Source organism: Dicentrarchus labrax, unplaced genomic scaffold (assembly GCF_905237075.1).
Source record: "Dicentrarchus labrax unplaced genomic scaffold, dlabrax2021, whole genome shotgun sequence".
In the NCBI taxonomy this organism is placed as follows: domain Eukaryota; kingdom Metazoa; phylum Chordata; class Actinopteri; family Moronidae; genus Dicentrarchus; species Dicentrarchus labrax.
Window position 1 is genome coordinate 6,877,694 of NW_026136706.1, and position 24,616 is coordinate 6,902,309.

At 38.6% G+C, this 24,616-nt stretch overlaps 1 protein-coding gene across 1 annotated transcript in view; it reads right to left on the reverse strand.

The window, feature by feature from the left end:
• spegb (striated muscle enriched protein kinase b) overlaps window positions 1–23,216 on the reverse strand; it is a 38,150-nt gene extending 14,934 nt beyond the window's left edge. Inside the window, exons 1-20 of the mRNA XM_051404227.1 lie at window positions 22,074–23,216; window positions 11,063–11,149; window positions 10,293–10,359; window positions 8,593–10,148; window positions 8,277–8,420; window positions 8,001–8,183; window positions 7,008–7,174; window positions 6,677–6,765; window positions 5,265–5,440; window positions 4,778–5,038; window positions 4,513–4,671; window positions 4,195–4,384; window positions 3,782–4,011; window positions 2,938–3,057; window positions 2,123–2,227; window positions 1,275–1,481; window positions 1,058–1,181; window positions 539–711; window positions 329–441; window positions 1–169 (exon numbers count right to left, since the gene is read on the reverse strand). Of these exons, the coding sequence (XP_051260187.1) occupies window positions 1–169; window positions 329–441; window positions 539–711; window positions 1,058–1,181; window positions 1,275–1,481; window positions 2,123–2,227; window positions 2,938–3,057; window positions 3,782–4,011; window positions 4,195–4,384; window positions 4,513–4,671; window positions 4,778–5,038; window positions 5,265–5,440; window positions 6,677–6,765; window positions 7,008–7,174; window positions 8,001–8,183; window positions 8,277–8,420; window positions 8,593–10,148; window positions 10,293–10,359; window positions 11,063–11,149; window positions 22,074–22,491 (4,738 nt within the window). The 5' untranslated portion in view covers window positions 22,492–23,216. The remainder of the gene's footprint in view (window positions 170–328; window positions 442–538; window positions 712–1,057; window positions 1,182–1,274; window positions 1,482–2,122; window positions 2,228–2,937; window positions 3,058–3,781; window positions 4,012–4,194; window positions 4,385–4,512; window positions 4,672–4,777; window positions 5,039–5,264; window positions 5,441–6,676; window positions 6,766–7,007; window positions 7,175–8,000; window positions 8,184–8,276; window positions 8,421–8,592; window positions 10,149–10,292; window positions 10,360–11,062; window positions 11,150–22,073) is intronic.
• Window positions 23,217–24,616: the final 1,400 nt, after the last annotated feature.

The following is a 24,616-nucleotide window of genomic DNA, read 5'->3' on the forward strand; positions in this document are numbered from 1 at the left end:
CTTCATGAATGGTGAGTTCAGCTTTACAGGACACAGATCCTGCCAAGTTCCTAGCAGTGCAGGTGTAAACCCCAGAGTCTCCTGGGCGAGCGTTTAGGACCACCAGGGAACATTCATTATCATCATACACAAATGTGTAATGACTGCTCTCCGACAGCAGGATGTCATTCTGGAAGGAAATATGGTAAGTTTCGGGCAATTGTTCTTCAAAGAATATAACAAAAAATTATCTGTTTTGGTAAATTTCCATTTTAAAAGTTTAGGTTATTGCATAGTTCAGTTCATATTGGTAATTTATTTACTTTTGACTGATAAAATGAATAATAACCTTAAACCAGAGGATGTCAGGAATGGGTTTGCCCTCCACAACCACAGCAAAGCGAGGGGTCTCCCCAGAACAAACGTCCAAGTCCTCCATGATAGTTTCAAATGTTGGTGGAGCTGTGGACAGATTTGCAGAGGTACAATACCAAGTTACATTAACTTTAGATGGATGGATGGACAGATGAACAGACAGACAGACAGATCTGCTACCTACCTGCCATCTCCACATTAAAAGTGCAGCTGTCACTGCCGTACTTGTTGGAGGCTGTAAATACCATCTCTCCGATGTCAGCACTCTTCACTTTGAGCAGCTTCAGAGTGTGCTGGTCGTCATCTGGCATTGTCATCTCATACAGGCCTGGCTTGCTGGATAGGACCACTCCCCTCCTGAGGAAACGTGTTTGTATTGTAAACCATTAATACATCATAGGTAGGAGAAAGTCACGTAAGGGTGCAAAAATAGACTTTATTCACTGCTCTGGAATCTTTGATAATCACTTGGAGCACAACAGCTGCCTGTATGCAGTGTCATACTGTATTTGTGTTTGTTAGTCATACACTCTGACTGTCCTGTAACACACTGGGCCCACTAGGTGGTGACTTTATCACCATATATCACTCCTGAATAATTGAGTCAGCATGTGATATGTGATGGTTGAAAACTACAAATACAACTTCAGTATTATTAGAAACCTGAGTATACCATTAATATGAAACTTGACAGCACAGATACCTCTTCCAGATGACTGCAGCGTTGACATGATTGAGGGTGACAGTGATGTTGACTGACTGGTTTTCAATCACATAGACAATTTCTGGCTTATCTATAATTACTGGAGCCTCCTGAAGATAGGAACCTAGAAGAAAATCCAATTATACACACAGATAATATTTAATAAACAGGTAGTGCACACTGACGGATTGATGGATGCTCTATAATCTGAATGTACCTCTGTCCAGGAGCTGCACTGGGTCGGTGGCAGGTGAGGGCTTGCTGAAGGCTTTGGAGGTGATGGTCAGGACCCTGAAAGCATAGCGGACACTTTTGGAGAGGGTGGTGATGATGTAGGTGGTCTCTTTCAGGCCAGAAGCTATGATAGTCCACTGGATGGAGCCCAGGGCCTGTTGTTGAATGGCATACATCAGGGAGCTGGGGTCTGAAAGAAAAAAGGTTTTAATGCAAGATGCTACACCACAATGTTCTCCAAAATATATATTTTTTTTCAAGAAACCTTAAAATGAGATCCTTTCTCCTACTGTTTAGAGTATGCAGTACATGCAGTATAAACTATTGTATCAACCATCTATGTATGAATATCAGTATTTCATTGTCATTTCAGTCAAGAGCTTGGTCTATAATTAAATAATTTTGTTAAATATGTCAGGATAAATTCTTAAAATGAAAATAATTTACTTACTATTTTGAACATCATTCCTGCATAATATATATAATTTCTTATATGCACATTGTTAAGATTATATTATATCTGTACTAGCCTATATTACCTTTAAATTACACTGCTGTATGTATTGTGTTTTGTCCTGTGCAATTATATTTATGTCTTCAGTCTGCCACTACGTCCTGCTCTGACCTGTGCAATGTTCTATATGAATCACATCTTATTTTTCTATTTCTATTAAATCTTGTATTTTTTCTTTTATATTTTTATGTCGTATGTACGTAATGTTGTATGTTTTTTTGTTTTCTATTGTGTTGTGTTGCCTCTGGAGCTGCAGTTGCAAGGGAATTTCCCAAGTGTGGGATCAATCTATCTTGTCTTATCTTATTTTATCATACCAATGGAAGGGTCCAGCCTCCTTGGTTTCTTCCAGCTTAAGGTGATGGTTTTACCAGTGATGGATTTGATTACTGGAGTCCCATCAGGAGGGTCAGGGAGAATATCTGAAAATGATGACAAAGGAATTAGAGGTCCATAAATGTTTCTGATCTGCCTTTGCCCGAGGCACTGACCAACTATATATATTACTTTTACTTACTGCTTATACTTTTACTTTTTGAGTTTATGAGTTTTGCTCTTGTATGAGTGTTCAAAGTCGTAATTCACCCCACCATTATTAAAATCTACACCCCTATAATTTCCATATAAGGCTGCCTGTTCCGGTCCATTTGTGGGAAAGTTTCATTCACAAAGATGTTTCCAAAGAGTAAAAAGACTTTCACATAGTTGAGCTTCCAGTCCCACTAAAAGTCAGTAGTCATATTAGAGGACCACATTGTTGTTTAAAATATTAATAGTACAGCTACGGATGACATGTCATCAGAGAGATAGAAATAAAGATGGAATGGTGTGACTTGTTTGACATGAAGTTAGATGCTAAAAATATCTATCTAAAGCAAATAGGGCCATGACTAATTGGCATTATAACTGTGCTATTAAAATTCTCAAGTCTCGTACAACAGGTCTGGACCACTCATTAATTTCTGCCATCTGTCAGATAAAATTCGAAGTACAATAAAATAATTGAATGCCGAAAATTCTCTTTAATTATGAATACATTCCACGTTCAAACAAATCTGTTTGTACAATTCGTTCTTGCATTAGGCCCTCTGTGTTTTGTTGAGGTGCATGCCAGAAAAGGAACGAAAATCACCTGTGACATAGAGATGAGCATAGCAGGTGGCCTTGCCAACTTTGTTAGAGATGACACTCTTGTAGACACCACCATGTGCATGGCACACAGAGCGGATGACCAGGCTGTGGACGTCACGGACTACAGGAGAAAGCAGAGAAGGAAGGATATGATGTATACTGGTCTGTTAGCATCTTTATGCAATGTAACTTACTGTCAAAGTAAACCATGCCTGCAAAATGAGAAAGTCTGAAAAATTAAATGAATGAATGTTTGAGTTCTTAAGCAAAAGCAAAAACTTGCAGCTGCGCGAGTATTAACTGTCATTTCTCACAAGAAAAGTGGAAGCATCGTGTTATTGTCACAGTACCACAAATCCTCTTATGGAGGAGATTGGGATGTCTGAGTTTGATTCCACTGACTGTGGTTTACATTCTGTCACCTTCCAACAGATGTTTTTTTTAACATGACTATGATCTTCCTCTAACCTTAAGTACATTTAGTAGCCTAATTTAATCAGACCATACAGGTGGCAGATTGAAAAATGCTCATATGAATTAGTTTTGTAAAGGTCATCTGGGTTGTTTGAGACAATAAATTCAATAAATACAATATACTGTAAGTTTTTCTAGATCATACTTTTCTTTGCAAAAGGGCGATAAATGAAACTCAGGGCTTACTATTTCTGAGATGGTTTATTATCTCAGAACAGGGGCAGGTTAGTATTAGTTTGAACATCATACATTACATACTGCTATAATAGGTTTTTTTTTTAATGAAAAGTCATTAGTTAATGTTACTTGCTTTGGGAAGGATTGAGTACTTTGACTTTTAGGCAAATGTTAATCCATTTTCAAACACTTACACTGTGTCATCTTTCTGTCCTCTGTGCTCTCAATCCTTTTGCCGTTGTGGAACCAGACAATGGTGGGGTACGGCAAACCAGCCACTTTACATTTGAGCACGGCCTCCTTTCCCTCGATCACATCTAGGTCATAAAGGGGTTTGATGAAGTCAGGCATAGTGAAACGTTCCACCTCATTCTCTGGGACCTCTGGCTCCTCTGGGATCGATGGCATCTTCTCCAGTTTAGCCCTGAAGGGAAGTGAAGACAGGGAACAAAAGAGTGGAGAAAGTGGCACATGGCAAGACAAGTGGATTAATCCCCTATGTCAGTTACTGCATAAAAATACAATATTATAATATAATCTATAATCGAGAGAAGTCATGAAAAACACAACAGCTATGGCCCAACAGCCAATGAAAACATGCTTTTACATCTGTGAGGAGATGGCTGGCCGCGGTTCTTGAATGTAAAGTTCGGCGGAGCTCTCTGCCTCGCCATGACTGTTACGGGCCACGACAGTGTAAAAACCCTCATCCTCATTGGTCACATGAGAAATGATGAGAGAGTGGCGGCCGCCCTCCTGAAGAATACGAATGTCCTCACTTTCTGCAAGCGGATGATCTAAAGAAACAAAAGATGTTAGGTATAAGTCAACACCAAAACTCAGAGAAGGTGAGAAATATTAAGAAAATGGTAAAGAAAAGGTTAAAATATACAACAACAAAATTTACATCTTGATATAATCCTACCAAAGTGACTCCAGATGATTTTAGGAGATGGCGTCCCACTGACTTTGCAGTCAAATCGAGCGTTACGCCCTTCAATCACTTCTAGAACGTCCAGCTTTCGAGTGAAGAGAGGTTCGAATGAAGGCATGACTTTGAGCTTGCCACATGAAGTCACTTCCTCTGAAGAGTAAAAACCACAATTTTAGACATAATGTTAGAAGTAGCAGAGGAGGCAGATTTAAAATCTTACATCACACATATTGTGATATTTATTCTTCAAACAAACCTTTAGCTGTGCTAAGCTTGCACATGTATGTCCCGCTATCATCCTCGTGTACGGAGTTGAGCAGCAGACGGCACTTTCTTCCATCGAAGTGCATCTTACAGTTGAGCAATGCTGGCTGGATCAGTTTCCCATCTGCGAGCCAGTCCACATCAGTGTCCTTCGGTCCGATGACATGACACTCAAACAAAACTGTCTCTCCAGCCTTGGCTGTGATGTCCCTGACCGGGCGGATGACTGCCAGGCCAGGCTCAACTGATGGTGCTGGGACAAAATAAAGGACATATTCTGAAGAGTGCTGTTAAGTGAAACTAGTCACAGGTCACAATGAATGTTTTTATTCACGTGGAGTTATGGTATTAATGTATATTCTAACTAATAAGTAAATTAGTGTCAAACAGCAGATGTATTATCCACAGAAAGAGTGTAATGTGGATTTGTCCATTCTAAAAGTAACAACAAACACCAGCACATTTAAAAAGAAGCATACCTTGCACCTGCAGCTTTCCTTCACACTGCTTTGTCCCATACTCATTAATGATCTTACAGGTGTAAATCCCAGAGTCTGATCGCACCACTGACTTGATGGTCATTTCAAAAGTCCCATCTTCTGTCTCACGCACAATGTGACGTGGGCCTGTTTTCACTGTAACTCTGTCCCTCAGCCTACAGAAGAGAAGAATTAAGAGAACAATTGTTGCTATGCTTTAAAAACAAGAGATGAATCACTCATACAACTTTTTTTAATTTAATTTATGCAATGACCAAGCACGCACTTTTTCAACTACAAGCTCTATTCTGGGTGGTATAAAGGAGGTGGGGGGTGGGAAACGTTATTATTACCAGGACTGCCAATATTATGTTTAGCACTTTCTTTTCTGCTATTGTCTCTTGAGAGTCATGACTAACTCCAATGACAGAACCTGCCAGAGTGATTCAGCCTATTCTTGTCTCCCAAACTAAAGGATAAGGCTGGCATTATTTTATGTTGTACTAACTGTCAACAAATCCCATGAAAAGACCAAAACCTACAATGTGTTAGTCCATCTGTTAATACATTTTGTCTTCCTTGCTAAGGCAGTCACTTTTTACTGAATCTGAACAACAGTTAGATTGTACGAAAAACTTGTATATGAATTCTTATTCAATGTATAAGCGCAAGTGCTGCAGTAGAGGATGCACTGTTCATCTGACCCAGTGCATGCTCTTATCAGTAAAATAGACTAGTGCTAACGCGAAATGGAGAAAACTGGGAAGCTGTATGACACCAGACCATCACCACACTTTCTCACACCATTGAGAGGTGTGTGAAAGTATTTTTAATTCAACACCATCGATGGTGCACTTGTGAGTATTAACAGCAGCAGGATGGTGCATGTGGGACTGACTCAAAATCAAGTACAGTTTATGGGATTTGTAAGAGGAATAAGATAAATATGGAATATTGCCAGCCTTATCCTTTGAAGCTTCTGTCCTAGCTAAAAACAGCAATAAAGAACCACTGGCTGATATGAGGAATTAAAGGACCTGACCTTTGCAAAGAAGTGCAATCAAATCTGGTTCTTTTTTGGATTGCCTTAACCACGCATGTGAAATCCAGATTGCTGTCTAGGAGCTCATTAGTTCAGCCAGACATTTGTGTTTCTGGGCACTGTGCAGCATCGTGGTAAATGGGGAAAGTGTGTTATTCTTCCCGTTTCCCTATTAAGACTCTTTCTGTCAGCCTAGAGATTGGGCAATAAACATTAAGCTTCCACTTCCTTTAACAGATGCAATAAAGCAGCATGCCCTAAAAAAAACTATGCAGGGAAGCAAGCTTTCTCATGATGTGTGATTCAAGGTTTTTTCCATGTCCCATGCAAGTAATGAGTTTAAGTAGTTTGATGAAGTCAGGGGACCTACCAATAGAGCATGGGTTTGGGTTGTCCACTTATTCGGACAGACATGGTGACTTCCTGTCCTTCAATGACATCTTGATCACTCATTGTTACCTGTTTGAAATGTAATGTAAGTTAGAAGCTGAGAGATGCAAGTTTTATTTGATAGATTTGTTGATGGGATGATCACGCAGACAACAGATTCATATAAGGACATCCTGTTCATGGAATATTTTCATGCAACCAACCAGTCAAAATGCAGTTAAGTAAGTGTCAATACTGAACATACAAATGTCATATTATAAAAAAGAAAGTCAATTAGGTATCTAATCAGGCCTAGCTCTGTACATTCTCACCAGGAATGCAGGAGGTTTCCTGAATCGTGTGTCAATACTTCGCCTTGGTTCTGGCCCTCCAAAATCCATTCCTTCCTCCAGGGGACTGAGATACTCCTCATCAGATGTAATAGGGCTGCTGATATCCATAGGAACGCCAAGGTTTCCCTTCAGCTCCTTCACAGACTCTGTAAAAGCAACGTTAGTTTGCTATTTACCTTCATTTTGTCTCTGTAAACTTTACTTTTTGTTACTGAGAAAACAGGAGTTCAAAGAGTTCATGTATTTAAAAAAAACAAAATCCCCCTTAAAATAAAATTAGAATCTGAGATGTCAAATGTGATATCTAAACAATAGTGGATTCACAGTGGGTGGAGCCAGTGAGCCTCAGTGGGCAATTTATAGGTTCAGTTTCGCCTCTGAGTTGCTATGGTAACTATAAGTGAGGTTGTTCAGCTGGAATATATGGCACAGACATTTTGCTCAGAAAGATAATGACAAGGGAGCTGGAGAGAAATCAGCTGAAACACAATGCCAATGTGGGAAGAGACCACAAGATGTTTTTTTCAGATGGAGAATAACAGCTTTTCAAATTAAAAATTATTATTAGGTACATCGACCTGTTTCTGAATTATGTAGGCTATGTTCAAATTCATCTATAGGGAAAAAAATAAGTGCCTTATACTATTAGACCAGCTATAAAAAGAATTCTGATTCCATCCAAGTTAAATGGGCAATCATATATTTCAGTGTAGAAAACAATAAATGTTTTGTCCATAATCTTTAATCTGGTTCAACTGCTTCAATTTATGATAAGCAACTGTTGTTTTTATAGACACATAATTAAACCTTCACTATAGTCATTTTGACTAACCAAGCAACTAGTAGCTCTTCAATTGCATAATAATTGTATGCCAATTAAATCATTGAAGACCAGATTTTAACTTTTGAATCAGAAATGAAAGTAAATCAACAAAAAGCAGTACTGTATATATTATATAAAGTCAAACTTACCTGCTTTAACTATAAGGGTGGCACTGCTGGATGCTCTGCCCACCTGATTAACAGCAGTTACACAATATTTTCCACCATCACTTATTCTAGCTGATTTGATGAGCAAACTATGTCGTTCACCCTCAACTTTGACTGCGTAATTTGCAAAGCCGATGATTCCAGTGTTGTCTTTCGTCCAGGTAACTTCAACAGAGAAGACAAAAAATGTTTTGATTGCTTCAATATCAGTTACTGTTACAAATATTTGTTGTTAAAACACAAAGTACATAATGTTACCTTCAGGAATGGGGGTGCCAGCAATGATGCATTTTAGTAGCACATCTGCACCAGCAGATGCTACAGTGTCCTTGAGGGGAAACTCAAATAAAGGGGCCTCCATTGGGTCTTCTCCAGCAGACACGTAAGAATCATCTGAAGAATCTGCACAGTTTAAAAAAAGAAAAGCCTGAAGTCATTTTTTTCCTGTGATCAAATTAGAAGAAACCCCCTTGAGTAAGGAATGAGTAATTGGTTGATTAAACAAGAAAAACAAGCAGACTGGAAGTTCACACTACTACAGAGAGCTAAATAAAAGAAGAAAAATAAATCTAACCTAACTCTGGAGACATGGGTCGAGGGCGACGTTTCTTTCCTTTGGTCTTCTGCTGTTGTCCTTCATTGGCACTAGTAGTAATCTGCTGAGGCTCACTTGTCCTCACAGGAACATCCTCTTCCATTTTTTCATCTTCAACAATAATTGCAGGGATTCTTATCTTTAGGGCTGGTTTAGATAGCTCCACTTCCATTTTCTCCTCCTGTGGACTGACCGCTGACATCCTTGAGGGTTTTAGAGGAGGTTGAGGAGGGAGATCTTGCACAATGACAGCCCTTTTTTGTACCAGTGGACTTTCAGGTCTATTTTCAATTTTTCTTATCATTAGTTCTATCGGCGTCTTTCTCCCCGAGGTCTCATCTTTATGTGACGTTTGCACAAGAGAGTCTTGGATGTGCTGGGATTCTTGCATTCGAGATACCCTTTGTACAAGTGGACTTGGTGGCCTTCGTTCAACTTTGCGTAATGTCATCTCAGCAATATTTCTGCTTGGTGACTCTTCCCTTTGTTGATAATATAATGCTGGTGACGATGATCTCTGAATGATTTCTGTGACTGGACTGACTCTACTTAATTCTCTCACTGATCGTTGTCCTGGTAAGTCAGATAACTGCATGGACTCTGGGGTGCCTGCAACCTCTCCAAATCTACTAACTGTTACAGTTGTTGAACCAGTGCTTGCTGTCTTTTGTGGTTGGGTTGTGTGCTGGTCTTGCGGTATTTGCTGTTGTTGCTGCATTGGTTGCTGACTTAGTTCCTTTTCTCTCTGTTCTTTTGCCCACTGGGCACGTTCCCTTTCTTGGAGTTTTTGAAGGACTTGTGGAGGAATAGGTTCAATTTTCCTGAGAGGCTGGCGATGCTTGCTCTTCAGAGTGAGTTGCTCAGTTGAAAATGACTTCTTCAGATGAGGTTTACCAACAAGTTTCTTAATGCGCTGGAGCTCCTCAGTGAACTTGTTCTCAATGTCCTGAACTTTTTGGGAGTAGCGAGGTTTGTCCTCCAGCGAAGCAGCTCTCTGTCTAAACATAGATCTCCGTTCAGCAGCATCCTCTTTCAAAGCCTCCCTTAGATCTTCCCTTGAACTTTCTCTAGAGATGCCCAATCGGCTTCCTCCGTCATCTGAATCTACAGATCCAGCACGATTGAACCCTGCCCAGGATCTTCCCGAGATGGAACCTTCTGGAATATCAAGGCTTCGTCTCCGCTCCTCTAAGCCACGGACCTTCTCGAAAACCTTTGAGCTTGCCCTGGTAAGCTTTGGGGATGGTCTGAGAGTAAATTCTTTCCGGGAGTACTCGCTCAGTGGAGTCTGTGGTCGGGAGTCCTGGGTGTTACTTTGGGAGACTGATTTTGGCTGCTTAATCTTTTCTTCAAACTCCCCAGGCACTGTGTCTTGGTATTCAGTTGGCACAACAGTTTTCTTCCGCAAGCTGAGAGGTGTAGTTGAACCAGAGCGACTTGGCATTGGAGAGGTGGAGGGACGTTTGACAAGTCTTGGGGATGGGGGTGGGAGGACTTCTGGAGGAGATTCTCTTGAAAAATTGTCTGACTGGTTCCTGAAATAGAGGAATTAAAGCAAAATCTGTTGGAATCAGTAGGATATTACTAACACAGTCTGCTTAGTATTGCATTTTTGTATCAAGAGAATAGAACAGTAGAATTGAAGTCCAATAATAAAAAAAACAGCAGCTGTTTCTTGCCTGGTTGTGTTAGAATGATCCTCATGTCCATGTGTTCTATTGTCATCTTCAGCACATTTGTCGATCACTGCAGAAAATATGACATATTGTACAGAGAAGCCATCAGATTATGATTATGACACAAGGGAAATGTAAAGCTGCAACAATCAATCTGTCGTAAACACTGGATCAAATGACAATTTGTAAAGGGGTCACTCATAGTGATGAACCCACAGAGAATTAACATCCATCTATGCAGTTCAGCTCTACAGAGCATTTTAGTGCCTTTGAGCTCATTGTTCAGGCTTTGCAGCATGCAAACGCCGCTCTCATCAGCCTTGTTTTCAGCCAAAGCAGAAAAAGAAAAAGCTCTGTTTAACCCACTGTACACTCCCCAGCACAAAATGGAGAAGGACAAGGTTAGTGACCAGATGGAAGCAACTGGCAGTATTTCCAAAAAAGAGCTAATAGAATAAATAGAACAGAGGGTTGCACTGTGTCTGCTGGATGTTTAAATTAGCAAGATTTTTCTAATATCTTGCTAATTTAAACTTTCTATGGTGAATATGTCAGTGCTGTGTTTTCAGTGCATTCTGCTGCCCAAAAGTGGCCAAAAATTAAAATAAAATCAATGAATAAGTGCAGATGCGCAACAGCTTCCTTTAAACTTTTCAGAATGCTTATAAATGTCTATAAATGTAAATGTCATTTGTAGTATTAAAGGAAACCAGTAAAACAGAAATAAAAGAAATTATCTTTAGGAATAATTGAAAGCTGGAAACATTGGATACCTGTATACACAGCCTGGTCCTCAACATCCCCACCATCTTCTTTGGTCTCAAATTGGTCTCCACCTTCATCCTCTGTTGTCTCGGAATCTGAAAAACAAACAAATAAAAAACAAAGTCTGATTTTAACGGGACCAGTGTTTGTTAAAAGAACCACTGGTTGAGAAAAAATATCGGCCCTCCGATATTATCGGCCGATATTCACAAAAAATGTAATATCGGGAATTATCCGTATCGGGTTTTTATAACCAATGTTTGTTCTGTAGGCTTCAGCATTTCCGGGCCTGCATGAACACAGCATGGGACGTTTACCGGCGCGCGCTAGAAGACGTATAAAAACAACAACTACACGCTAACCGTGGCTAACAAGCAAACAATTTAAAGCTGAATGATTTTAATATTAACACAAAATAAGTGCAATGCACCTTAAATATTTTACCCTGCTATGAGCTGTTCCTTAACCAAACTAACAATTGGCTTAGAATTTACATTAGCACTCCTTCAGGTGCATAATACAATTAAACACATTAACCAAAGCTAGCGATTAGCTAGCGATAAGCGCTCTAGTCAGTATTAATACAATGAAAGTTGAAGTTGTTCTCCTATTTTGCGCAGACAGTGTTTACATTTGGAAAGCCATATTGCATTTATGTATGTATCTAGTGGGGCATCACAATAAAATTAGGCATAATGTGTTAATTCCACAATAGGAGATATGTTATGTTGTTACTTAACAGTTTTGGTGTAAAAAGCCTGCATATATCGGTATCGGGTGATATCGGTATCGGCTGATATATCGGAAATTGAGAGTTGGACAATATCTGAATATCGGATATCGGCAAAAAAGCCAATATCGAGCATCGCTAGAGACAATATAAAATAATTTATAAAACTGAATATTGTGCAATTTTAATCTTTTAGCACTCGTGGAAAAAACAATGAGGGAGCAGAAGAAGCAGAGATAGAGCACACTGTTACTAGTTTACTCTTTAATGATGTTTAATGAAAGGCAACAGAAATGACACAAATAAATTGGGAAATCTTTTAAGAACACAATTCCAGGTGTGAAAAAAGAACTACACTAATCTAAAAATAATTGCATATCCATGATTAAATCAACTTCTACTTAACTAAAACTTTGGTTTTCTGTTGCATTGGACTAGTTGATGATAAAGTTGTCACCCTCAGGGTCTAATTAACACAGCTAAGCTAAATGTACTAAATTGACTGCAGCTGAACTGTTGCTGAGTCTTTATCCTTCATAATTATCTCATCAACATCTGCAAGTTCATATTATGGAAGGGAATACAACACATACATAGGAGCAAATTAAATAGAGGCGTTTCAGTCTTTTCAACCTTTTACCATTACCACTTTATCTCTTTTAAACCGAAAAATGTTCCCCAGCTGTATAATCTGAAGGATTTGACTATATTCCTCAGACAGAGAAAAAACAGTTATTGGTGGAACTCAAAATAGAAAGCACTATTGAGTCATTGGCATCCCAGCAGCTCTCATGAGGTGTTTGCTTCACAGTAGGTGGAATTACTTATAAAAAACAGAGGCTGTATCTGTTGTTCCCTTGCAGTAAAAGAACACAATAGCATTGGTCATATTAAAGTGTTGGTAGAGAAATACTAGAAATGCTCATATGAATTCAGTGGAAATACATCTACCGAAGGTTACACAGTAAATGTTGTTTATTTGATCTTCAGTGTAAACCAGTTATTTTTTTAAGCATTTAAAGCAAAATGGGTGAACTCTGTAAGTGGTTTACATTTTGATGAGTGTCAAGCTCATGAGGTTAATCAAAGCTCTTAAATTTACATTCATAACAGTTGCACATTCATGCAATATTCATATGATATGACTACTTCAAAATAAAACCTCCTTGGATGTTTGCAAAGCAACCTTTATATTAAATATCTAATAAAGCAATTCAAAAATAACGTTTTACTTCTGACCATGCCCCTAAATCAGTGTCTGTTGCACTGTAAAAATAGGATTTTACAGTGTTTACTAAATGTACAACTGTTTCCCCAAAGCATCTATAAGCATTAGCAGATATTGTCCAAATCCGGAAAAACTTTACAGTAATCAGTCCCTCCAGGACTTTTTTGAGGATTATTGTGACCTATAATACCTGATCTCCTGGCAACTTGTCTATTTTTTTTGCAATGAAAATGCATGAGAAAGTGAAAATTGTGAAAATAGTTGTGATTCTTCCTTTTTTAAAATAATTTATTAACAATCAACGGCAACTTGTTACAGTGAGAATAAAATTTAACTTTTTGGACAGGATAATGGTACGCTCAGTGTTTTGCGCGGGAAACTACAATGATTGGTCAAATTTGCTGAAAAGTTGCAGGGATTGGACAAAATTGCAAGGTCGTTCAGAATATGCGGAGACTGGCTGAATTTGCGTTAATTGTTGCGATCGCAATATCGCAACATCCTGGAGAGACTGAATAATCATGTCTAAAAAGTAATAAAATGTTGACTGAATTAACCGCTGCTCTTATATCTAGCCATGCATTAGGATAACGTTGCATTTGTAAATTGGAGAGGTTTTATAAAATGATAGTAAAAACATTACTTTAAAGGAAGTGTTCAACCCCCCACCTTAAAGCATACCTTCAGTACAAAGCAAATTCCAGAAAAGGCAATTAGACATCACACAGCTTAATTTGTTTGGCTTGACAGGGGTATAATGAGTGAGTGACTGCATGGGGTATTATTGTACACTATCTCTCACTGGTAGTCCTGGGAGAGTGTGGTTCTTCCAAAATGAGATTTACACTGTGTTGAGTATTACCTCAATATCTTAGTTTTGCCCTCTTTGTTGTTGTGACATAAAATTGGAAAAGAAAATAGGTTTTGTCTTTCAACCATCTTCTTGATTCTATTTTCAATTCTGCTAATTTAACATCCACACTGTAATGTTATGGTTGTTTCACAATATGTATTGTATATATATATAACATTAAAGAAGCCCATAACTGTGATAGAAATCTGTAGAAATCCCCCACCTTACATGAGAAACATCAGTCTGAGAAACATCAGAGTATATTGGCATTTCAGTCAAACTCTGAAAGTCTTCTGCAATTCTCTGAAGTAAGTTAAAAGCTATGACGGTGCCTTGAGCTTGGTGATTCCTTATGCTAATTTGTACTGGCCATGGTGATCATATTCCACAACAACATTGGTCTAATTTTGTTTCCCTTTCAATTACAGTTGTCATTGATCATTGCATGTGACACTGACAGTTGAGAAGACATTGTGTGGTTGATAAAATGCTTGTCAACATTTCACATGGAATATATTACATTGTTTTGTTCTACATATAGTAAATAGTCAGTATTGGAGAAAATCAACGTATTACTGACAAAGACAACATGAAATAGCACTTGCCTGATTTTCTCTTTGGTCTGGATTTTTTTCATGGCCACTGTTGGTATCTCCTCGACAGGTATTTTTTGTCTTGGCTTACGTTCAGCAGCAGGGTATTCCCCGATATACGCTGGGGGTTCCGAGCCATTACTATATGCCTAAATTAGGAAATTTTCTCTAAAGACAACAGCAAGTAAACCTAATTTGGATGTTAAGAGACTGAACTTGTTATATACTGTAAATCTGCTACCATGCAGATAAAAGCTTCTCAATCAAATGCAAAGAAAAACGGAAAGAAGGCACTTTGGTCCATTATATAACAAGTTGCTTGTTCAGAGTCTCAGCACTTCTTCTGAGATAATCCGTTTCTGAAAGGCATAGAGCGTAAACCTCCATCCGCAGGTGCAAATGTCTGTTGAATGCATATCATCCACTCTGAGGGAGCCCCTCTGTCCACACAATAGCCAGCGACAGTGTAAGCATCTTCCCCGCTGCGTTCCACCCCTACAGGCAGTGCACACCGATAGGCAGAAAAACCAGTGGGAGTGATCCAGCCCTCTTGAGATCAGTGTTCTACAGCATTGGTTGACATTTTTCATTTTTCCCTTCCTCCCCATGTGTCTGTGTCTTTATTCCTCAACTGGTGTAATGAGCCGATGTTGTGTTGTCGACAGAGAAGGGGAGAATCACTGCAACAGCTAAAGGGACCTCCTCACTCCTCTGCATTGCTGGAACACTGTTAGCTCTCACAGCAAATGTGTTACTGGCTGCTTAGACTGACTACACAAAGCAATCCTATTTCCAAGGGATATGATTGATATAATTGCTGTAATAACTGCTACACTCCTAAAAGATAATATAGCTATTGTATTAGTGTACATGCCAATTTTAGTTGCTGCTTTTGATGCAATAATTCTGTATAGTATTCTGTAAACGTTATAACATGGTACATTTCGAATGACTCAGTATCTAAGAATTCTTTCCCCTGAGGCAAAGGAAAAGGCATTACTGCTTACACATTTCATTTCACCACCATGTATAAATCGGTACACAGAAATAGCTGTGCTTAGAAATGACATTTCAATTCACATAGCAACACACAGTGCTCAGGACAAAATAATACCGTGAGCATGCTGAGAGTTTGTACACACACCTAAGAAAATATGTGTAAATAAACCTAGGCACTAAATTACAGCATTACGCATGAAGGCACATCAATAATAATTCATACTAAATATCTAATGCTTGCAGCCACTAATACGTATAGTGCAGAATATCTACAGACTTAATTACATGGTCTGTTGATTATGTAATCTCAGGTCATGGAGAGTGCCTTCTTGTTTCCTTGGCAGCTGCACTTCATATGGACCATTTCTTTTTTTTTCATACATGAATTCAACATTAATTTAACAAAGGGGAAATCTATCATAAGGCTCAGTCTTTTGACAAAAATAACACAATGTTTTATAGTGTTAGCTGCAGCGTGCATTGGCACAGACTATGTGCTGGAATTATAACCTGTAGCAGCTCTCAGTGTAACTGTATAGATATTAGCGTGTGTTATATATTAGAATGATATTTCACAACATGTTATCTCAAACAGTGCCGGTGACACACAATGAAGGCAGAGGCTGCCAATTAATCCAGCTTTTCTTCCATGTTGTTTTATTTTTGGCTTTAATGACTAAAATGCTAAGTATTGCACCTTTAATGCAGCATTAACATTTGTTTTTATAGCTTCACTAATAAAAACATTTTTATATTAAAAACAGTTAAAGGAGCTGTTTGTTGTGATGAACCCACAGAGAATTATTAACCAACTCTGCAGTCCCTCTTTTTTTGGGGGGGGTTAATTTTTTTTTGATTCTATGACCTGCAGATTAGTTTCCCATGAAAATAACAACTTTAGAGGGTGGTAATGTGTTAACTCTATGTGTTTATCACCTTGTTACTGAGTTATTCTACCCCAAGTGGCCAAACAAAAAAAACAAAAAAAATATTTGTTTAATGCTACGAAATCAGCTTGTTAAACCAAACGCCTGGCCAGGGTCCGAATTTTCTTTCTGCGCTCAACAAACAAAAACCCGGTTTTCTGCTGAAAATGTAACACTGTTACAAAACAACAGAACGAGCGAGCTCTGCACAAGATGTTGCCATGGTTACCCATTAAAAAAACTGTGTTCTGACCATTGAAAGTTTGTTTATACGTGAACGTGAGAAATCGACTGACTACTCAAACAAATGCAGAACTCAATAGAGGGGATTTCACAGGGGAAGTTTAGTCTTTAAGTTTCTGCTAATAGAGTCATTACTGATAACCCCAGTAGGAAATTTTTGGCTATGCCCCAGTTTATCTGGCCCTCCAGATTAAGTTTATTTTTCCTTTCCTTTCCTTTCCTTTCCTTTAGTGATGGACTTTCATTGACAGTTTCTATTGGTTACTTCATTTTGATATATTGACAGTCAATATAATAATATATTAATATGCTTTAATATCATTGCTCCTGTTTTTGTTTTGCATTTACTGTAGAATTTTGTTATTAGTAAGTAGCTAAGGATTATGAGCATTAAAAAGTAAGAAATATTCCTCATGCTCCACTGAAAGTAAAATACCTTATTAAAATCATAGCAAGTGGTATTTTGTTGCAGTCAAGGGATTTTGTGTAGCTAAGTTGGTAATTGCATGATCTGCAATTTCCTGCAAGAAAGTTTTGCTGTTGTTCACCTTTAAATATGAGGTCATGAATAATGAATAATTATTTTCAGTGTAGTTTTATCAGCACCAATAAGGCTGCACGTTTAACTTATTACAACATAACTAAAGGCCTTATCAGTCATAATGGTGATGGTTTGAGATCAGTTACTTTTCAATTCACACTGTGCAGGTGGCTACTGATCTATGTGAGGGTTAATAACTTAAGACCAAGACTTTACGATTAAAGTTACTGTCATTCATGTTATGTTATTTGTGTGAACATGGGAACTAGAAATCCCTCACACACTCGAAAACCCAGATTAGAGTTACTGTGATTCTGACAAAACAGTCTGCTACTGAATGTCGTTCAACACCCTTCATAATTCAGGATTTCTTATCCGTTAAACAACATTAATTTGTTAGGGTACCATTAAATCTATTTATTAAAGCAACATGGCGATGTAGGGGATTTCCACAGTGTAACTGCAGCTCCACCTGTTCACTCACATTCATGGTCCAGGAGGAAGACAACATGGTGAGGAAACTATCCAAACACCGTGGCAAGGGGCCATAGTCACGCTCAGTGGCAACATCTAAAGTTCCCAGCATTGGTTCTCTCAAAACAGTATTACTCTGCAAGCTTTAAACAATATGTCTTTTTAAATAAAATCACTACGACTCCGTTACAGAGCTGTTATTAATAATCCATCTCTGCCTCTCTCATCACCAATATGCAGCTTGTTAACATTTTTTGATTTCATTGTTATGGTTTTACGGCCTGTGGCTTACTGTTCGGTTCACTCTCACCACTTGAATGAACCTCCAGAAACCAGAAACACGACTCTCAATTATAGTTAATGTTGCTCTGTATCTACTGGATGTATAAATAGGCAGCTGTTTGCTAACATATTTGCCAAATCAATTCAAAAGGTGATAATATGTTCAGTGTAGTGTTTATAGCTTGTTTCCACTACCACCAAGTAGCCAAAAAAAGTTGTTGATGCTCATTTAAAGCTGCACTAATCAATATATTTGTCTATTACTATGTATAATAATATTTTTAGGCTTGTCTGTTGGAGTGATAAGCCTAAAGCCTGTAGCCTGTAGCCAGCGTTGCAGCTCCTTTCAGCCGATTGTTTTGGCTTTATGGTTGCAACATTGATTCACTCTCTGTGCTCTCATCAGCGTTGTTTTCAGCTACAGCAGGCAGCTATTTTCAGCCAGGAAGGTCTGGTAAACTCACTGTACACTACCTGCATAGCAACAAATGGCAAACTTACAAAGTTAGCAACTAGCAGGTGATTTACCTGGTAAAGTGCCAGATATTTTTCTCAGGAGTTGGTGGAGACCAAAACTGAGATAAGAGAGGTGACTAAGAAAAACATCACCAAGTGATTGCTAATGTTGCTCTGTGTCTTCTATGGGTAAATGGTGAACTATTTACTAAGCTAATGCAATCACTATAATAACTTTATACGATGATAATATTCCAATGTTGCGTTTACAACTTGTTTCGCTGCCCCCAAGTGGCCAAAAATCGATTATGCAGACTTAAAGATCTAGGTTACTTTTATTTTTTGAATTGAAGTTACTCATTCGTGCTGTCTATCAAAACATATTTGAGTCTCTTATCTATCTTTATTTCTGTTTATACGTTAATTAATTTGTCGAATGAATGAAAAATCGACTGACTAGACAGACAAATGCAGAACTCAAAAGAGGATAGAGATTACTGAGTAACGGTATGGATCATGAAAGATGCATGACATCGCTATTTACTAGATGTTCTGGATATAAAATCCTTTTCCTGATCAGTAGAGGGAGGGGGGAAAAAAGTTCACACAGTGCGGGGCTAAAATTAGCAGTGATGTCTTCCTATGTAACAGGAGAAATGTTGGCCTGCTAACATCACAAAAATCTAAGGCCTGGCACATTCCACTGTATAAATAACTAGGGAGAGTTGGTGGACCAAGGGGGCGGTACAGAGAGACATTTTCAAAGAGGGAGAGAGAGAGAGAGAGAGGGAGAGAGAAAGAGTTCGAGCAGTATCAGTGAGTGATGGGACAGCTGTAGACTACCAACATGGCAAAGCAGTAGAACTGAATCAAACTGAAGGTTAAAATGGAGAGTCAAAGGAAAACTTTTGAACCAAGATCTTGTTTTTAAAACTTAAAAAAGTTTATGTATTTGTGACCAATACTGAGGAGCCAGCACTGTTTTCAACATTCAGTTTCTGCATCACTTATGTTGCATACAAATCACACAGTCTATCTCTTCTTAGATTTGTGCACCACAACACAATACAAAGGATACCAGCATATGGATTACTGCTTTTATAACCCTTACTGTTAATGCTAACAAAGCTTTCATCCAGCTGAAAGTAGCAAAACTGAGCAGAACTATGGGAAGTCTAGAAGACTGTTGTGTTGCCTGCTTCATGCGAAACCACTTTTTGAGCAGTGTCCTGTGTTCATGATTACTGCTATCATACTGTATCACAAGAATGTGGTGAAATAGTGCTTTAATGTTACTTCTCTGTTGTACAGTATTTCCAAACATTGTGGCTTCCCTGACGCACGGAACACATTATTGAGGTGACCTTGATACAACTTTGAAAACTGAAAACAACAAATTATTTCTGCCATAAAAGTTGTGGACCAAGAACCAATTTAAAGATCAAAAAGTCTTGTCGAGCCTGAAATCTATGCAAACTAATGAATCACTATTCAATGTCAGAGTGGTATGAGTACTGTATTTATATTGTAGGCTTCTTATGTCCATTTTCTTATCTGTTCATTCATAAAAAGATACTCCTACTGATTTATATTAAGTTGAAAAACAACAGAATTTGAGAAGAAAAGCTCAGTTATGTTTTTCTATGTTCTATGTGTAGAATTTAGAGATGTTTTATTATCAGCATCTTTTTCATAAACTAGGCAGTTTTCAAGTACTCCCGTTTGATGGTGCATCTTTTATGTGGACTCAGTCCAAGCAGCCAATATTTATACAGGAAAGGAAATGTAATACACTGTGGTTTCTTGCTGCACCCACTTGTCATCACGTTGTCCAGTCTGCAGACATCGGCTTTATTTTAGTACCCAAATTTAAGCTCCCACAATGAAACCAGCAGGGATTGTTATGTAAGCACCCTGTCCCTTTTTCTACGCCGTCAGATAATGCTATCATTTGCCAAACCTTTACTCACAGTGAAGCGCATGCAGCAGTGATGAGTCTTGACATTTTTGTACATGCAAATGCGTGCTTACATATACTCTCTCAGCAGGAAAAGGCAGTTCTAAATTGAAGATTTCCACTACACACTCTCGCCAAGAACTGCAGAACAGTGACAAAGTACTTGAGCTGATATATGAAGGGCATATTTGTGGAGCTGGTAATGTCATTTTTCAAAGCAGCTGAGGGGGTCAAAGCACCCAGGTGAGCTGAATTTAGATCAGGACTGGAACACAAGATGCATAAAAATAGGTTTTCTTAGTCTGTCTTTTAACAGAGAAGAGCTAATTTGGTTTGACATTGAGGAATTTGACTGTAATACACCCAGAAATGCTCACTTTGGCTGAATTTGTCAAAAGCAAGTGTAAAGAATGATTCATTTTCAGTGTTTCTGCATGCATGGTCAAAATCAAATTAACTTTCTCTTTGTATGCTAATCTGAAACGGTGATTCCCACAATTCCTCAATATTACAAAGAAAATATTGTTTTCAAATCTGGATCTCCAAGAGTATAACAAGGTACAAACAATTTAGATAAAGGACTTTCAAGAGCTTGAAAGTCATAACAAGTGTGCAAAAATATCCAAGAAAAACATCTCTTGGAAATGTAGTGTTGGGTCTCTCTATCCTCTTTGCACAATATAGGGACAAACTTAAAATCCAAATGGATGACAATCTGAACTAATGCTATAATCCAGTTTGTGCAGTATATATAGTAATCTATCACACCTAAATGACACAAGTTCCCCAAAATAGTTCTTGATGCTACTGATGTCTGTGAACAGTACCAGTTTATTCCTATGCTTGTTGCTTTTGTGCCCATTTTCAGCTTCTTGGGGAAACAGTTGTGGCAAAACTAAACCAAGCATTAGACATTAGCACTAACCTACAATCTATTTTCATATGTTTGGAAATACATCAATTGCAGGTAATATTTTGCAATACTTCAAATACTTCCCATTGTATGCTATGATATATGTAGTAAAGAAATATTTGAATGGCATTCTATAAGAAAAGGGGAAGAGAGAGGATTTTGGCTTTATATCTAAAAACAACATACTTGTGTATGTGTGATAAGTATACGCCTGGATATCTGATTTATATATATTTCCACTTTGTTTCTTCTCTTATCTTTCTTTTTAGAGCCATGAAACAAAGGACATATTTCATTATATGTAGCAAATATTTTTTGGGAAATAACTGTAGTAAGTAATTCGTCATCTTTATCACTTACAGTAATGTAGTACTTAATCCAGGAAATGGAACAGGAAGCTAGACAGCTAGACAGGAAGCTCACATTATGTTTTCAAGTTACTTCTTGCTAGTCAGGTGGTTGGGCCTTTCGGATGAAAGTGGTTTGCTGGGTAATTTTCATGTAAGTTATTCCAGTAAATGATTCTGTAGTAAAAAACCTAATTGTTACAGTCAGCTAGACAGCATTAGTACTGATATTCTTAAAGAATGCTGCATTAGATTACTGAACTATGTTGTGATATCAGATAGATGCAATCTACGTTACTGTAAAGAAAGGCGGAACTGGTTTTTGAAATAGCTATTTTAAGTATAATATCCTATTTTGGTTTCTTACAGTATTTGATTCAGACACCACATGCAATGCTAAAAATATAGATCTCGAAAAAAAGAAAAACTTCCCTATTAGAGGACCCGGAAGTTTGAAATGCATTCATTAAGTTTTACCTTCACCCAGATCCAAGACAGCGAGTACAGCGCTGCTCCTTGCCTCTCCCAGGTGATTATTGGCGATGCAGGTGTAGAGGCCCGCATCGCTGGGTTTGCAATCCCTAATCCAGAGCCCTCCGTACTCCTGGTTCTCCATGTTGAGGAGGTCATCATTGTGGTACCAGTACAGGGACGGCTGGGGGTCTCCAGCCACAGTTACCTTGAGACGGATGTCACAGCCTGTCCCCACTGCGGCGTTCCTCATTTTGCGTATAAAAACTGGTGGAGTTGGGGTGGGAAGACCAGGTCCTCCAGGTTCCGGGACGGCTTGCTCTGGGCTCGCTTTGGACCGCTTTGGGGGGATGATGGGGCTCGGGGGTGCCACTGCTTCATCTGCCCCTTTTTTCAGGGTCATTTGCACCTCAGCTTTTCTCATGGTTGGACTGATTTGATATCAACTTACAATGGATTCTGTAAATGTGTATGTGGATTGTATGACTACAACACGGACCAGGCCCTCTCTCAGTTTTCTAAACCAAATTCCACTGAGGGCATTAGAGTCTGTGAGCAGGCTTTACATATACATTACAGCTAACAAGGCTCTCACATTTTTAAATTTTAGATAGTCTCACTCTTTTACTTGAAAAGCCAAATCAAAATATCTAGAAACATATCTGCCGCGGATAAATTCTCCTCAAATCACTGTTCTCTGACCTCAGATGTTGTCCGAAGAAGAAAAATAAATTGTTGATTGCCAGGTAATTAAGCAGATAGAGTTAGCAGCCACTCTCCTGCCGAGAGGTATTTTTAGGGCAAGACCCACTGGATCATGTTGCATTAACAGCTCCCTTGACTTGTCTCTTGAAAGTGACGGCCCTGCTTTACCCCTTCCTTTTTCCTGATCAGCCTTTGGTAACCATTTCCCAACAGAGTATAACTTCTCAAAACCTTTCCGCGGAAGGTGTGTGAATCTTGAGTGAATTTCCTCTTTACTCCCAGCGGCCTTCAGGTCTGTTCTTGCTTGGCTTCTGTTTGAATGTAAGCATCAAGTCCCGTCCAACAAGTTGCACAGTGCCCCCCCCAATCTCGTCCCATGAGCTAAACCACCCCACTCATGATCTCCCCCTACCTCTGCCAGTCAGTCCGAAGGGGGAAATGACAGTCACAGCCCAGCAAGCCTCACAATGACAGCTGCATGGTGATCCGTCTGTCCACTCACTGCTAGGCTCCCACCCCCTTGTCATTTTTAGCCAACCTGAGGTCAGTAGAACATGTGAGATGGTGCAACACTTAGCAAAGAGGCAGAGGAGGGGCGGGTGGTCGGTATGGGACAGATATTTAATTTGTAGGTCAAATGTAGTGGCTGACAATTGCTTCCAGATTGTGTTGAGGCGGTCAAATATCATGAAAAAGAAAACAGTATTACTGCATTAGCATTGCAAGCTGGCAGCCGCAGCTTTATAACAGATATTTTAAGTGTCTTCTATATTTACTGACTAAGTTGAGGCGGTGCTGCAAGAATACTGGACAGATTTGGAGTATTAATATCCACTGAAAATTGGTGCCTAGGTAGTAAAACACCTGGATTAACTCTGTTAGCATTACTTATGTTTATAAATCTTTATAAATTATAAATGTTCAATCAAACTGAATTCAAATGATTCTTAATACTGGAGCTCACAACAATTTAAAATATAATTTACTACTAACTGTATACATACAAGGCATTATCAATCAGAGGTCAAACCACCGGTGGTAGCGCAACAGAAAATTGAGCGGCAAATTAAAGTTAAATACTTTATTACTATTTGAGCTTTGATGGGGTCCAAAGGAATCAGGCCCGACCCGACCCCAGAAAGATTCTGTGCGAGCCCAAACCACTGAAGCAGTTCTGAACACAAACCCGACCCGAACCCGGATTTCAACTTTAAATCATTCAATAAATGAATGAATATAAAGTTTACTACGAGCTAAAGTCAACTACATTGTGCAAATAGTGCCAGTTTTTATTAAAACCATTTGCATGCATTATTAATAACACATTATATATATTTATATATATATATTTTTTTTATCTAATTCAGTCCAATCTGGACCTGAGCCTGACCTAGAGGCAGCAGTTTTGGGCCTGAGCCCAGGGGGCTGCGTCAGGTCCAATCGGGTTCGGGAAAAGAATCAAAGCTCTAATTAGTGTGTATACTGCTAGCATATTGCTAAAAGTGAGCTTCCTCAATAAGGATTACAGAGTCCATTAAACAAGACCTGATCGAGCAGTTCAGTGTTGGAAAATAAAGCTCACCATTAAAAAAAAACAAAAACAAAGCAAACAACAAGGAATTTGAAATGAAAGCAGCATTAATGACCAATATGAGCCATAAGCAGTTTGATTTAAGGAGAAACGTGAATGACAATATTAACATAATAAAGTCAAATCCTTTGTAACTACCGTAAACTTACACACACTTAAACCTAGACTGCGTACATGCTATATGCTGACGGCAGCTATAACAACACATTCTCAACAAATGAAATCCAACAAGACCTGAAAGAAATGGTTTACG